This window comes from Micropterus dolomieu, linkage group LG22 (genome assembly GCF_021292245.1).
Source record: "Micropterus dolomieu isolate WLL.071019.BEF.003 ecotype Adirondacks linkage group LG22, ASM2129224v1, whole genome shotgun sequence".
NCBI lineage: Eukaryota > Metazoa > Chordata > Actinopteri > Centrarchiformes > Centrarchidae > Micropterus > Micropterus dolomieu.
In genome coordinates this window covers 19,122,757-19,136,146 of record NC_060171.1, presented here as the reverse complement: position 1 = coordinate 19,136,146, position 13,390 = coordinate 19,122,757, and the positions used below count along the sequence as shown (strand labels likewise).

The 13,390-nt window shown below is 41.2% G+C and overlaps 1 protein-coding gene across 1 annotated transcript in view; it reads right to left on the bottom strand.

Annotated features, from left to right (window-relative positions):
* The window catches only part of LOC123962375 (hepatocyte growth factor), a 21,780-nt gene extending 13,305 nt beyond the window's left edge, over positions 1-8,475 (bottom strand). The window contains exons 1-7 of the mRNA XM_046038455.1: positions 8,358-8,475; positions 6,647-6,806; positions 6,233-6,345; positions 5,475-5,589; positions 3,511-3,659; positions 1,912-2,032; positions 770-888 (exon numbers count right to left, since the gene is read on the bottom strand). Coding sequence (XP_045894411.1) covers positions 770-888; positions 1,912-2,032; positions 3,511-3,659; positions 5,475-5,589; positions 6,233-6,345; positions 6,647-6,806; positions 8,358-8,406 — 826 coding nt within the window. The 5' untranslated portion in view covers positions 8,407-8,475. The remainder of the gene's footprint in view (positions 1-769; positions 889-1,911; positions 2,033-3,510; positions 3,660-5,474; positions 5,590-6,232; positions 6,346-6,646; positions 6,807-8,357) is intronic.
* Between the last annotated feature and the right edge of the window lie 4,915 nt (positions 8,476-13,390).

Genomic DNA, 13,390 nt, shown 5'->3' with positions numbered 1-13,390 from the left:
GGGGGGGGGGGGGGGGGGGGGGGGGGGGGGGGGGGGGGGGCAGTGAATCACTGGGTCCACATGGAGATGTGCCATCTAGTAAACATGGTGCCAGGACTGCTGATGATTCTAGCAGGCAAACAGGGCATTCACAGACTCGGGAGAAAGAAGCTGAGCCCAACAATAACACCAGTGCTCTCTCTGTTTTATGTTCTTCAGGACCACAGTGGTCTCCGTGACTTGTCACTGATTATAGGTCAACTAAGAGCATACAGTATCTGCTGCTTTATTAGCTTTATAAGTGTACAGACACACAGAAGACAAATCCAGACATGTATGAGGTGTAATGAAAGCAATCTTCTTGTAGTGTTTGTGACCCTGGTATTGTGTCTGTATGTGTGTCAGGAGGTTAATGTGGAGCAGTAACTGAGCCCTGTGCAGTTTGAACATGACACATTTAGAGCTGGCAAAGAACAATAAACAGCAGGGCAGTGGCGCAGGGGAAAAATAAACATTGTGGCTATCAGAAAAGACATTACAGTGAGCCAAAACCTAAGAGTGGAACTCTGTGTGTGTGTGTGTGTGTTTCACATAGTATCAGCCAAAGAGGCAAAGGAGAGGTGAATGAAAGGTGCAGGAAGTTGTAAATTCTGGTGCAGTCAGTCACACTCCGTGAGTCTATACGGAACACAAACACACCCCTGCACAGACATGCATACACTTCCACTCAACATTCATGACAAATGCTAATGCATCAACCACACACAAACAAACATGTAAGCATGCTTACCACAAACTTTGATGTTGCAGTACTCCCAGGGTGTGTTTAGGTCCGTGGTAAAGCACCAGGGTCTGTGGCGTCCATCTGGGTTCCTACAATAGTTATCATCCAGTCCCTTGTCAGGGTACCTAATACAAAACATGCAGTATAACAACCTTAATGTACTGACAAAAGCTATAAAAGAGCATGGCACAAAACAACTATCACACTGTTGCATGACCCATAGCACACCTCCTTGCCCTAAAGTTAAGTAATAGTGGCGTAAAACAGTAATTGTCACATAAGAGAAGAGGATCATATTTCTATTTTCCTTCTAAACAGGGGAAAACAGAGTATAAGTGGAGAAACAATTCACCATTGCATGCAACTGAGGCATTAATAACTGGAATGGTGCAAGGACTCCATCTGTGAATCTGTTCAAAGCTCAGGGGAGTGAGGAAGATAACAGGCTACCCCACTACAGGTGTTCTACACCAAGTCATCCCAAAGCCCCCTATCTCTCCAGGCCTCCAGCCTCCAGGCGTGCAGTATCAGGCTGTGGGACCCTCTCATTACATTAGTGCTATGAGCAGACTGGGGCCTCATTTACACAAACACTGGGATGATTAAGGATGTGTTAACGAGTCCTCGCTAATCCAGACCACCTGCCATCCAACTAGCTGGAACACTCTATTGACACAGACGCATGCGCACAATGCAGAGATGCACATACACAAACAATGATCACGTAAAGAATACTGACACAGACTAAAAAATATGGCCTCCCTGAAATTCGTATAAGCTTATCTCACGGCTGGACACAAGTCTGCTTCTAATCTACTGAGAGTTTAAAGGAATTAAGCCATTTAAGTCAGAATGAAACGTTTTCCCAGCATAGTGCTGCTAAAAAACACAGAATTACACTCTGGATTCTGATGGCATTCCGTCAGGGAAAGGCACACTGGCTGACTCCAAATCACTTTATCAGAGTTAGTGCACCACAAACACATGGAATTACTGTATGAACTTATTATTACATAAAGTATTCTCCTGCATTTTGCTATTAAATGATATGTTTCCATGTGTGTGGGCTTAAGTGTGATTGAGCACGCACAATTTAGTGTGATGCCCAGTGGTGGTTGCATGTGTGCGTATGAGTGTGTGTGTTTTACCTCTTAGGGTGGTACAGGTGTTTGTGTGGTACATCCAGGTCCCAGCGCTGGCATTCCTTTCCACTTTCTGTGTGGTCCATGGGTCCTCTGTAATCTTCCCCATTACAGTTCACACACTCAACTATGCAGCAATGACACACATACATGCACACACACATTCACAAACACAGAAATGAGAGCAACAGGAAATCAGTATCCTCTCTGTGATGTATCAGTGACACATTGCTTTCAGAATGAGACACTTACCACTTAACAAAAAAATTAAGAACCTCCAACCAAATGATTTAAGACACAGGAGTAAAATAAATCATGATACTTTTAGTAGTTTAGCTTTGGGTTGACAAAGCAATAAACTTGAACATAGAGGATCATCCAATTTAATACATTTTAGGTCATGAAATTCTGTCCCAAAACTCTTGTCTAACATTTTGCAATAAAACCCTTCATAAATACTAACAGATCTCCCTTAAGCTCAGACATTTTACACATACAATTAATGTATGGAAGCCCTTAATATTATGTGTCACACTAATGAAGGTGATGATCACTTTGATGTAGCACAGGCACCATTTGTTGCATGGTAAGTCCTACACACTTTTGCGTAAACAACAGACGAGTGTGCAGATTAGAAACACATGTGTATGAGTCCACTCCAGTCATGACAGAGCACATTTAATACCAGTACTGGCTGTGTGCGTATGTGTGTTTGCGCACGCCATGTTTGCGTGTCTGTATGTATGTTTCCTATTAGGACCAGCTAATTTCTGAAGAAACCCTTCCAGTCATTTTCTTCACAATGAACGCAGACTTTCTATAAAAATGAAAAGTTATTATCTCTGTTGTACAACTTGTGATAACACAGTGGGACACCATATGTGAGCTGGAGAGCGAGAAGGGTTCCCATCATGTCTTATCAAACCACAGCCTGGTTCCTCATTAACGTGATCTAGTGTCATGCATGCAGAGGAAACAACCTCTCTGACAGCATGAATCCTCAGGGATTAGATAACAGAGGTCATTATCATCCCCTTCTTCAGGGAGACATCAATGCCTGACAGTAATATTGTGTGATATAATATAGAGGCTGAAACTTCCTTCATCACAACTGGATAAATATTCAAGTTTTACTTCTACAGACCCATAACTCAAACTCAACAATTTCCTTCTATGAGTGCCACAGCGATGGATAAAATAACAATTTATCTATAGGACACAACAGGGGATTAATATCCTCTTAGATTCCAACACCAGCTACCTTCGGTTCAAACTATTTACAAAACCTGAACCTGATGGAATGATAGAGGACAGCATAAACTGAACCACACACCTGGAAACAACTGCAGCTGGCCTCAGCAAATACAGAAAACCTGTGCCCCACACACATATACACACACGCACATGTAGAGTGGAGCTCAGTTAGAGCCAGCGTTGCTTAGTCCAAGGCACTGTGTGATTGCCTAATTTGCTTCAGCTCATTTCAGACTATCAAGCCTCAATTGGTGAGGCAATTTGCAACGCGAAATGGGCATTATTTTAACATGTCCGCTCAGATGGATACAAAACATATTTTGTGTGTGTGTATGTGTGTGTGTAGCCTACCTTGTGAACACTGTGGTATGCCACACTCCTGGTGTCTGAGGTGTGGTCGAGGATCAGTGGTAAAGCACCATGGACCAACAGTGGAGTTGTCTGGGTTGCGACAGTAGTTTTCTCGGAGATCCTTCTTCCTGAACCTCTTAGACATGAATCTGTCAGGAGTACAGCTGCAGTTACACAAACAGACACCAAGACTAGTTGCCAAATATTTCAGCTAGCATGCATAGCAGCCTCTTTATGAAAAACAACCAAGGCCACATTTTCCATTGTCTTTTTTTTATATCTGAATGAAAACTCCTATATTCATTTATGAAAGAGCTGCTGCTTAACTCAAATGGCTGTAACCTGGCTGCAAACATGACCAGTGAAAATTGTGTAAAAACTGTAAAAATAATCAATAACAACCCTAAAGGATAAAAAGATAGGACAAACTGCCGATGACATGATGTTGTTAATAATGTTAGCTTTCCATGAGGCTGGTTCTGAATGTGATATGAAAACAATGACAAATGACTCATATCTTCTACATCAGGCAAGCACATGGCTGTGGTCACCAACTGCGATGATGGACATAGTGTAGTCTTTGAGTCAAGCTGTGTTTTTCTACGTGATGATGAAAAGATAAAGCAAAGTAGCCTTTCTGTGGAGTGGGTAATGACAGGTACAGAAATGAGAAAGCCTTTACTGGGCAATCAAAAAAGAGGAGAAGCATTTCACTGATAAAAAAGCAATTTGTTCTTGTGCGTGTGTGTGTGTGTGTGTATGCATGTGTGTGTGGGTCAGAGTTTCACATGCCTGTAAGCCAACTGATAAAACATACAAAGCGCCTGGTATTAATTACCTGATATACAGAGACATTATTAGCAGTCTGATAAAGCAGGTTCACTGGAGGTACAAATGTACACTACCCTCTTTGATTCGTCTGCTGCAATGACAACTCACTACAAAGGCTTTCAAAGTCATTTAATACCTCTGAGTAGAGGGGAGTGGATAAGGAAGGAGGTAGCATGAGGTTCAAAGATAAGGTGTATGTGTCTTTTGTAAGGCTGTCTGATGGTTATTAATATCTTGCACATGATAAACTTTGTCTTTATTCTACTGGCCTTTTCCCCTCAGTGCTCCTTAATGTTTTTACAACATTGTCGTCCCTTCAAATAGCAGATATTGTCCTGCATCGCCACTATAGAACCAAATATTTTTGAAACAAATATGATGGGAAAAGATAAAATACTCTTTCCTTTCTAAAGAAAAACTTTTGAACACCTTTAATTGGATGTCATGCCATGTGTTTTTTTATTGCTAGTGCCATATTGTCTTGTTTCATAAACCATGATGGCAAATCACTTAAGACAGACAACATCTACAGCAGACTAAATATAAGACTAAATACTAAGATACTTTTGTAAAGAATATGTAAAGGAAGGCAACTATCTTGTTGCTTATTAGCCAATTACTAAAGAACAATGCTAATATAAGTGTCATAATCCTGTAGAGGACATTGCTTCACTTGCATCTTTTGTTTTTAAACTCCACTTAACTGGCTCTTTGTTCTGTTGGGAGCTATGCTGTATCAGAAGGTATGCCTGCATTTTGAAAAATGAGCTTTATCTGGGAATTAAAGGGGGATGTACCCGAAGCTTAACCAAAGGCTGCATATTAGATATGATTCTAATCCAAGTAAAACACACACACACATGCGCGCACACACACCTAGATAAACATTTGGGCCACAGCAGGAAATGATCTGTGACTCTGTAAAGTGTTACAATGAGGTCAGTTCTGATGAATGACTCATCCCAGGAGCCTAATCAACCCCTAATATATCATACTCATAGACACATACACACACATATATGCTAGCCCCTGGCTACTAGCTAACTACATCACTGACAGGCCAGCACTAACAGTAAGTTAGCTTTAACACTACTTTGTTGGACATTGTGGTGAAAAGAACATCCAAGTCTTACTTGTGTTCATGAGGAATGGGAGAGGCCCAGGCCTGGCACAGGATCCCACTCATTGTCACCGACCTCTGCCCCCTGTAGCTCTGACCTGTACCCACAATGCACTCCCTAACATAGTCTGAAAGAGAGAGAGAAAGAGAGAGGATGGGGAAAGACAGTAAATGAGAGTGAGTGAGTGGGATGAGCCAACAACCTGATCACAGTGTGGTGCACACACAGCCAGTGTGGATGATGAAGAAAACAGACAGAAGGAGATGTTCAGCTATAATGCTGATCTTAACAATGACAAGACAATGCCAAAAGCCGAATCTGTTTTCCCAATCTTATGCAAAACATTTGGATGAAGTAGAACACGCTACACAGCTTGCATGCGCACTTTTGTGGTTCGTCAGGATCAAGTGAGGTGGGGGTTTCCACCGTTTATACAAACACTCCTTAATGACAGAAAATGAACCGTAATGTGCTGCGACACAATAAACACAACAATGGTCCTAGCCCTTCCTTGCCTTCCTCTTGAGGGATGCCATCATTCCAAACAATTACTCTAAAAAAACTGAGTTATTCATAGATATCCGATTATAAAAATAATTTTACTATATATTTTAAAACCACAAGGAGTACACCAAAGCAATGTTGCTGATTGGAAGTGATGGCTATGTAGAGCCTTTATATATAAAGATATATATAAAGATATGGTGACAGAAAGAGACACCGCTTTACTATCAGCTGGTAGAGAGAAAATGTGAAACAATAGAAGTCACCTTTCTTTTGATAGAGTTGGTAGTTGAAGTCCGGTTGGATCTGAGCTCCTGTTGAGTTCCAGTCGAACGACAGCCACTGGCATTTCCTGTTTTTATGATCATAGAGGAATGCTCTGGAGAATAAGGAGGAAAGTAGGAAGAGAGAACAGGGAAATAGTGAATGATTAGTTTTCTTTAACTTCTGGAAGTAAAAGTCATCCCAGGTTAATTAACACAGCTGTTACACGAGTATACAAAGCAGTTAGGAGGCCTGCTAAACCTGACAGACAACAATGCAAATTCCATCTGTTAAAAAGCATAATTAAGGAGCTTAAGAAACCACCATTTTATTCTGGGGTAACGTTAGTTGCTTTACCACGTTACCAAAAATAACCCTCTGTAACTGAAAGGGTAATTCCATAGGTGCAGAAACACCTGCAGGTGAAGAGGAGTCTTCTGTTGCGGCTGCAGGCTTTGGCACACTTGGCCACACTCAGCTTCTTGCTTTTGGTCATGTGGGAGGAATCAGCAGACACGGCAACCAGTCGGATACCATCAGTCTTCTGGTAGTCCTGGAGCGCATTTCTCCTCCCCTCTGATACACAATTACATAATATGTCCATTAACCAGTATTTACATTTTAGAGGTTCAGACACATACTTGCAAATTGGACAAATACATTAGGTAGGAGTGAAACTGTTCATATCAAACCAAACATTTCATGGTTTGGTGACAGTCTAATCACCTGTCTACTGTGCCACTGACAGGCCTATGGCTTACAAAAGATAAATTGGTTTGTTTTATTTTATTTTACTTTATATATGTATTATTTTATTTTAATGTGAGCAGAAAAATTAAATTGAATTTTACTTACAAGATAATATGCCGGGTTTATTATTATGATTATGATGATGTTGATTATTATTATTATTTATATTATTATTAAACATTCACACAAACACCCTTGCAAACCCTTCTCTGTGGTCTGGTTGACAGTGTGGATAGTGTGGTAATGAGCCCAGCTAAATTGAGAACACAGGGCAACAGAATTATTAATCTACAGGACCTAATAGGATGCGCAGTCATTTCACACGAGACCAAGGCTGACACCCACACAAACACACACACACACACACACAGCGAGAGAGAGAGAGAAAGGCGAGTCAGTGCTATGTCTGTATGTTGCCTCAGTTGTTGGCAGCTTCTCTGCATCTCTGCACAATCCGACAGCCAGTTACACATTTACATTTAGACAGAAAATACATACTACCTCCTCCTCTCTCCTCCTACCTAATTCCTTCCTATATGCACTTCAGTCGATTCAACAGCTTGTATGAACACAGAAAAACTTCATGGTGGCTTCTGTAGGAAAGCAATCGTTCTTGGAATTACGTAGGCTATCATGTAAACAACAGAAAGACATCAGGCATCAGAGTTGGTGTTTCAAATTCTATATCTGGGTGTTCGGGAGATGTGGTGAGCAATCTGAGTATCACAGGGGAGCAGAGAGATCAAGTAGTGTCCGATCCTCAACTTGAGTTCACGGTCTCCGCGGTGTGTCTGCTCGAGAGCCTCGGAGCAATGAGCCGCAATATCGCACTCTGTTATTACTACAGAAAGAGTGAACCATGAATTTGATTTTATTACCGGCCACGGATAGTTTATTTTTTTTTTTATCTATTCACTTGATGTCTCGATGCGTCCCTATGCGGTGTAATGCGCTCTGGCACAGAGCGGTACAAGAGTCGAGATTAAAAAGCCCCTGCTGGATCGTCAATTATGGCAAAAGCTTCGTTTTCATGTCTGTCCTATCTCTTCCAGGAATGCCCAACTTAGGAAATGTTCCCATATGTTCTGACACTAAGAAACACTTAAACTACACTATCTTGTAGATGCGACAAATAACTGATTATTTAAGGAGATAAAATGTTCCAATTAACAAAACATTAGCCTATACATTGTAAAGACATGTAGAGGGATTACTCGGTGTAGTGCACAGTATACAACTGAATATTATAAAGTAAGAAAGTTATATTGTTAAAGTGTTGCACAGAGCGCAAACCAAAGCGTTCAGCACCAGCTCCAGCCCATTGGCAGACGTTAGAGAACAATCCGAGTAGGTGGAAATGGTTTTCGCCAAACTTACCAGAACAAGAAATGACGAAGAGTCCGAAAAGTAGCTTGTAAATCCACATCGCCTCGTCACAAAAACAGCAGTTTCTGAGACAAAGTGGAAATGCTGCTTGCTGCGCTGTCGGACTGCAACCAGGAGATGTTGTTTCCACCACTGCACAGATGATGCGTCTCCTCTCTAAGTACTTCCTCGCCTCACTCCCTCCCTCCCTCCCTCATTGTGCGTGTGCGACTTTATCGCTCTCTTCCTCTCTCGCCTTTTCTTTCTGTCTAACTCTTTGTATCTTTCGTTCTCTCTATCCATCCTCATTCCCTTCAATTTTCAACTAAGTGTTCTTTATTGGCCTGAATGTCGCATGCAATATCGCTAAAGTTTTGGTGACAGTGTTAAATATGGCACAATCATTTCAATGCCCTTTAAGTACAGTAGGCTGTATGATACGGCTGTGTACTGTATGTGTATGTGTATGTGTGTCATCGTTAAGGCTATTACCTATTGTGTGTTACCATACTGTATGTTCCATAATGAAGACCCCCTATTATAAGTAGATTGTGGTTCTTTCTCTCTTTCTTTCTGTTTTCCCCTGTCGTCCTGTCTTTCCATCTACCCCATTCAAAACATATAGCTAACCTATAAAACAGCTTGCTACACAAACAAACTTAGATATACAATATAAAAACATATGAAGCATCTCTTTACTGCATGTAAGCATTTGGTCAGAGATCTTCAATACATGTATAGCACAAAAATTTAAACATCCCATGAAACACAATAAGGTTATTATAGATGCCCTTCTGACAGACACTATGAACCCCTGTGGAATAAATTAGAGGGAGGTAATACTACTACTACTACTACTAATAATAATAATAATAATAATAATAATAATAATAATAATAATATTGTATTTATTCAGCTGATTCTGTGTCCATCTTCCTGTCACACAGCGGCATCCCACTCATCTTTGTTTATCTTTTTACCCCCAAGATCACCAAGCTGTAAAATGAAACAGATAGAGGAGGTACTTGTCAGCAACCGGGAACTCTGTGGGGAAGTAAGAGATTGGAGAGGTGTGTGTGGGGTTGTTGTTTATGCTGCTACCCCCCCCCCCCCCCCCCCCCCCCCCCCCCCCCCCCCACCACCACCACCACACCCCCCGTCAGATAAGTAGTGAAGTTACTGGTGGGGGTGCTGGATGTGGACGACAAGACATCCCAATCAATCTCCTAAGTGTCATCTCTATTTCCAGCGATGACAGCATGAGATAAGAGACGTGACACTGTGCTGGCCACAGAATTTTCTCGACACATCTCTGATGTGCCGCTCCAGTCTTCCCGTGATAGTCTGATGTGGTGCACGGTAAATAGAAATCACATTATTTAGTACAGTGCAGATTGAGAATTAGTGCATTGTGGGGATTCCCAGTATTTTCTTTAAACTCACACCATGTGCGCAAAACAAAACAGAGGAATAGATGGATAAATATGTAGGAGGAGACAGTCTCCATCTCTGTCTTCTCTCTGGTTCAATGAGTAATGCTCCTGCGGCTTCCTGAGAGGACCACAGAGTCATTCGCAATAATAAACAATCAGCCATGAGTCAGATACTTTCACTGGCGCGTTTTCTGTTTCTCTCTTTCTTTGTCTTTCTCCACCTTCCCTTACGTACATACACATGCAACGCGACCACATACACTGTCTCTTACATACAACATGCACGCTTGTTCCTCAGTTTTTCCCTTCACGTTCACAAATTCGCATGCCCGTACATAACGAGCAGCAGATGACAGGATAACCTTCATCAGTTTGAGCTCACAACAAAAAGCCCTCATCACCACAATCTCATTACTGACTCTCCTAGCAAGAATCCAGTGGGTGTTTTCAGAGCCACCGCTTCTGCTAGAAGATGGAAATTAGAGAGACCCAGTAGCCCACTGCTCGCTCATATGAGCACCATCCAAGACTCTTCACATCTGTGGCTGGTTATTGCCAGAAACTTCATATCTTCATGCAGCTGGTAATGGAGGGAGGAAATTCAGTGGGAGATGGAGATGATATGGAGAATGAAGAAGTTGATACTGAGAGAGTGTTGATGAAGAGCGAAATAAATTGACTCTAGCAGGGAGGTACAATATAGACCAGTGTACTCCAGGCTGGTCTGTCTGAGTGCATATTTGTGGAGTGTGTGGAGTATAAATAGACTTCCTGCAGATTTGTTTGGGAGTTTTGTGTGCATTGTGTGAGTCATGTATTAGTTCTGTGTGTGTGTGTGTGTCTAGAGCTTATTGAGACCTCTAATCGTTCCAGCCTCTCCTCCAGATTTCAGCCATATGACCTTATGTAAAAGAGAAGAAGTGGAATGGAAAATTGAAAGAAGAGATGACAGGGGACCAGAGGACAGACAATGTGATAGTTCGGCTTAGACAAGGAGAGATAAGGGAGTGTGGAAAGGGACTCAAAGTTAGGAAGTGTGGGAGTGCAGAGCAGAGGTGGCTCAGGTATTTCACTGTAATGAGAAAGGAAATACATTCAGGGACTGTGTGTGTGTGTGTGTGTGTGTGTGTGTGTGTGTGTGTGTGTGTGTGTGTGTGTGTGTGTGTGTGTGTGTGTGTGCGTATGTGTGTGTGTGTTGGGGTTAGTGATGACAGTGGTGGGCCCAGATGCTGTAAACACAGATACTGTGTCAAGAAATCCTCCTTTAAACAAACACACACTTCCTGTTGTCAGTGCGTCCGATTGTAGTCACTGCTCGTAATTGAGATCTGCTGACAGTTACTACGTACACAAACAATCTGTCCGTACAAACAGTTTGAAAATATGCCTCCTCTTCTAAGACGTGTGTAAAACCAGACTTGTTTTTGTTTTTCCATGCAGCCCAGTGGTGTGCCTTCAAGTCACATTTCCATTTGATTTTTCAGATAGCGACAGTGGAAAAAAAAGAGTGGAGCGTGGGCAGTGGACAGAAATACAAAACTGAAGTTTTAACACATAAGCTCATTATAATAGCAGAATGAGTCACCAAAATAGCCCCAGAAGTAGCTTTAAAGAGGATCAGAGGACCATAATAGATATAAACCACTCGATATGTAATAGATTGTTCTTTCAGATAATTAACTCTCTAATAGCAGACAGCTGCTTTTGTCATCATCACTGACATACTGAAACTAACAATGGCTCGTCTCCGTTATGTTGAATAATTAAAAACTGTATATCATGTCATCATGTCATACAGGTCTCAGAAATTGCATGGGATCTTTTTATTTTATTTTTTTTGCAAAAGTGATTTTACTTTCGAGAAAATAACCTTTTGTGAGTAAAACAAAGAAATATTACAAGAAATATTTTGAGTCTGCAGTCAGTTTCACATTAGACAGCAACTTTTCAACCTCACAGACATTAACAACACAATTATTATGTTGAGAGGTCTTGAGTCTTAAGACACACTAACCATTTCAATTCAGCAAAACACGCACACACAGTCCTTATTCAGCCTTTTGTCTGTCAGTCCTCCTGTGTTTATGGGTGTTGATGTGAACGTTTGAGGCAGAATCTTGGAACAATTCATCAGCAAAATGGCCTGCTGAGTTTGTATATCCATACAAACCATAACTGTTTAAATGACACATCCTTTAGCATGGTACACATGAAGCGTGTCGCCCAAACACATCAATATCCCACACGCACTCTATTGTGCCGGCCCTTTGACAGTAGATGTCCGTCACTCAAAAGTGCACAACACTGAAAGAAACTGGAAAACAACCCAAATAGGTCATGTTTACATACACAGTGTATATTGTAAAGGAAGGACAATTTCGTACTATTGTCTTGCTTTTAGATACCAGTGTTTATTTAAAAAAATTATGTGAACAAAGCAGTCTTTAATAGTACCTACCCTTCCCTTTGGGACCTGTTAAATAAGCTTGAAATTTAATGACAATCACTCAAAAGAAATTTCGTCACTAACCCCACACAATGAATTTAACTACACAAAATCCAGCACAATCACTGAAGAGATCTAATACAGTAAAGTGTTTAAACATTTCACTTTAACTAAAAGAGGTTCTCAAAAATCACTTGAAGTGAAAAACTTTTTAAAATTCTAAGCATCTATCACTTCAAAAGAATAACTACCGCATGGTCACAAAATTAAGCCAAGATAAGAAACCAAATACTGCCTGAGGACAAGGGGAAAGGGGAGAGCAATTCTTTAAATAGTGCCTAAACCTGTGTTTCCTCATTTTTTTTTTTACACATCTGCTAACAGTCAGCTTGTCTTGTCTGCTGCTTACTGCTAATTTACCCCCGCATGACTCACATAGAACTGGAGAAACACAGGGGAGAGCGGGTGGTCAGTAAAATTAAAGAACAGAGGGGAAAAAAGCTGCTCTGGCAGCAGGTACATTTCATCCCACATGTGTCTGTGTCAGACCTCATACTTGTAATTAACATGTTGATGGTGAACATGGCGTAGGGTGAGCGGAACAGCGTGCAGCCTGGGTCTTCAGAGCCGACCTGAATGATTCGCCAGACACGCACACAGGTAACTTAAAGCATGAAAACACACCAAAAACATAAATATGCTCTGTGAGGTCTTTAGAAGCCAGCTGCTAAAGTTTTAGCGCTCTACCCCTCTTAATAGAAGTCCTGCACAGCAAAGTTGACAGTGAGGCAGTGTCTACAAACACAGTCAGGTGACCTTTTTAACTTCCTCTCTCTAGCATCTGTTGTTCTATCTTGTTTTCCATGTATATTTCATTTTCTCAATTTTTGTGTCAGTTTTGTGAGCACGTTTATGTGGGACATCCCACAAAACAAAAATTCCAAAAGCCAAAAATCTAACAAAGAAACCAAATAGCCATTAGTACAGTAAGGCTGGCAAAAATCCCCTTGGCTGGCGTGTATCCTTCTCCAGCAATTTAACTTATTGAATTATTGTAGATATCAACATCAAACTTGTTGATGCACTCACTTTTTAATGAGCGATCAAGTCATATGTTAAAAAGTTATTGGATTTTGTGCCTAGAACTTTTCCAGAAGTTAAGTGGC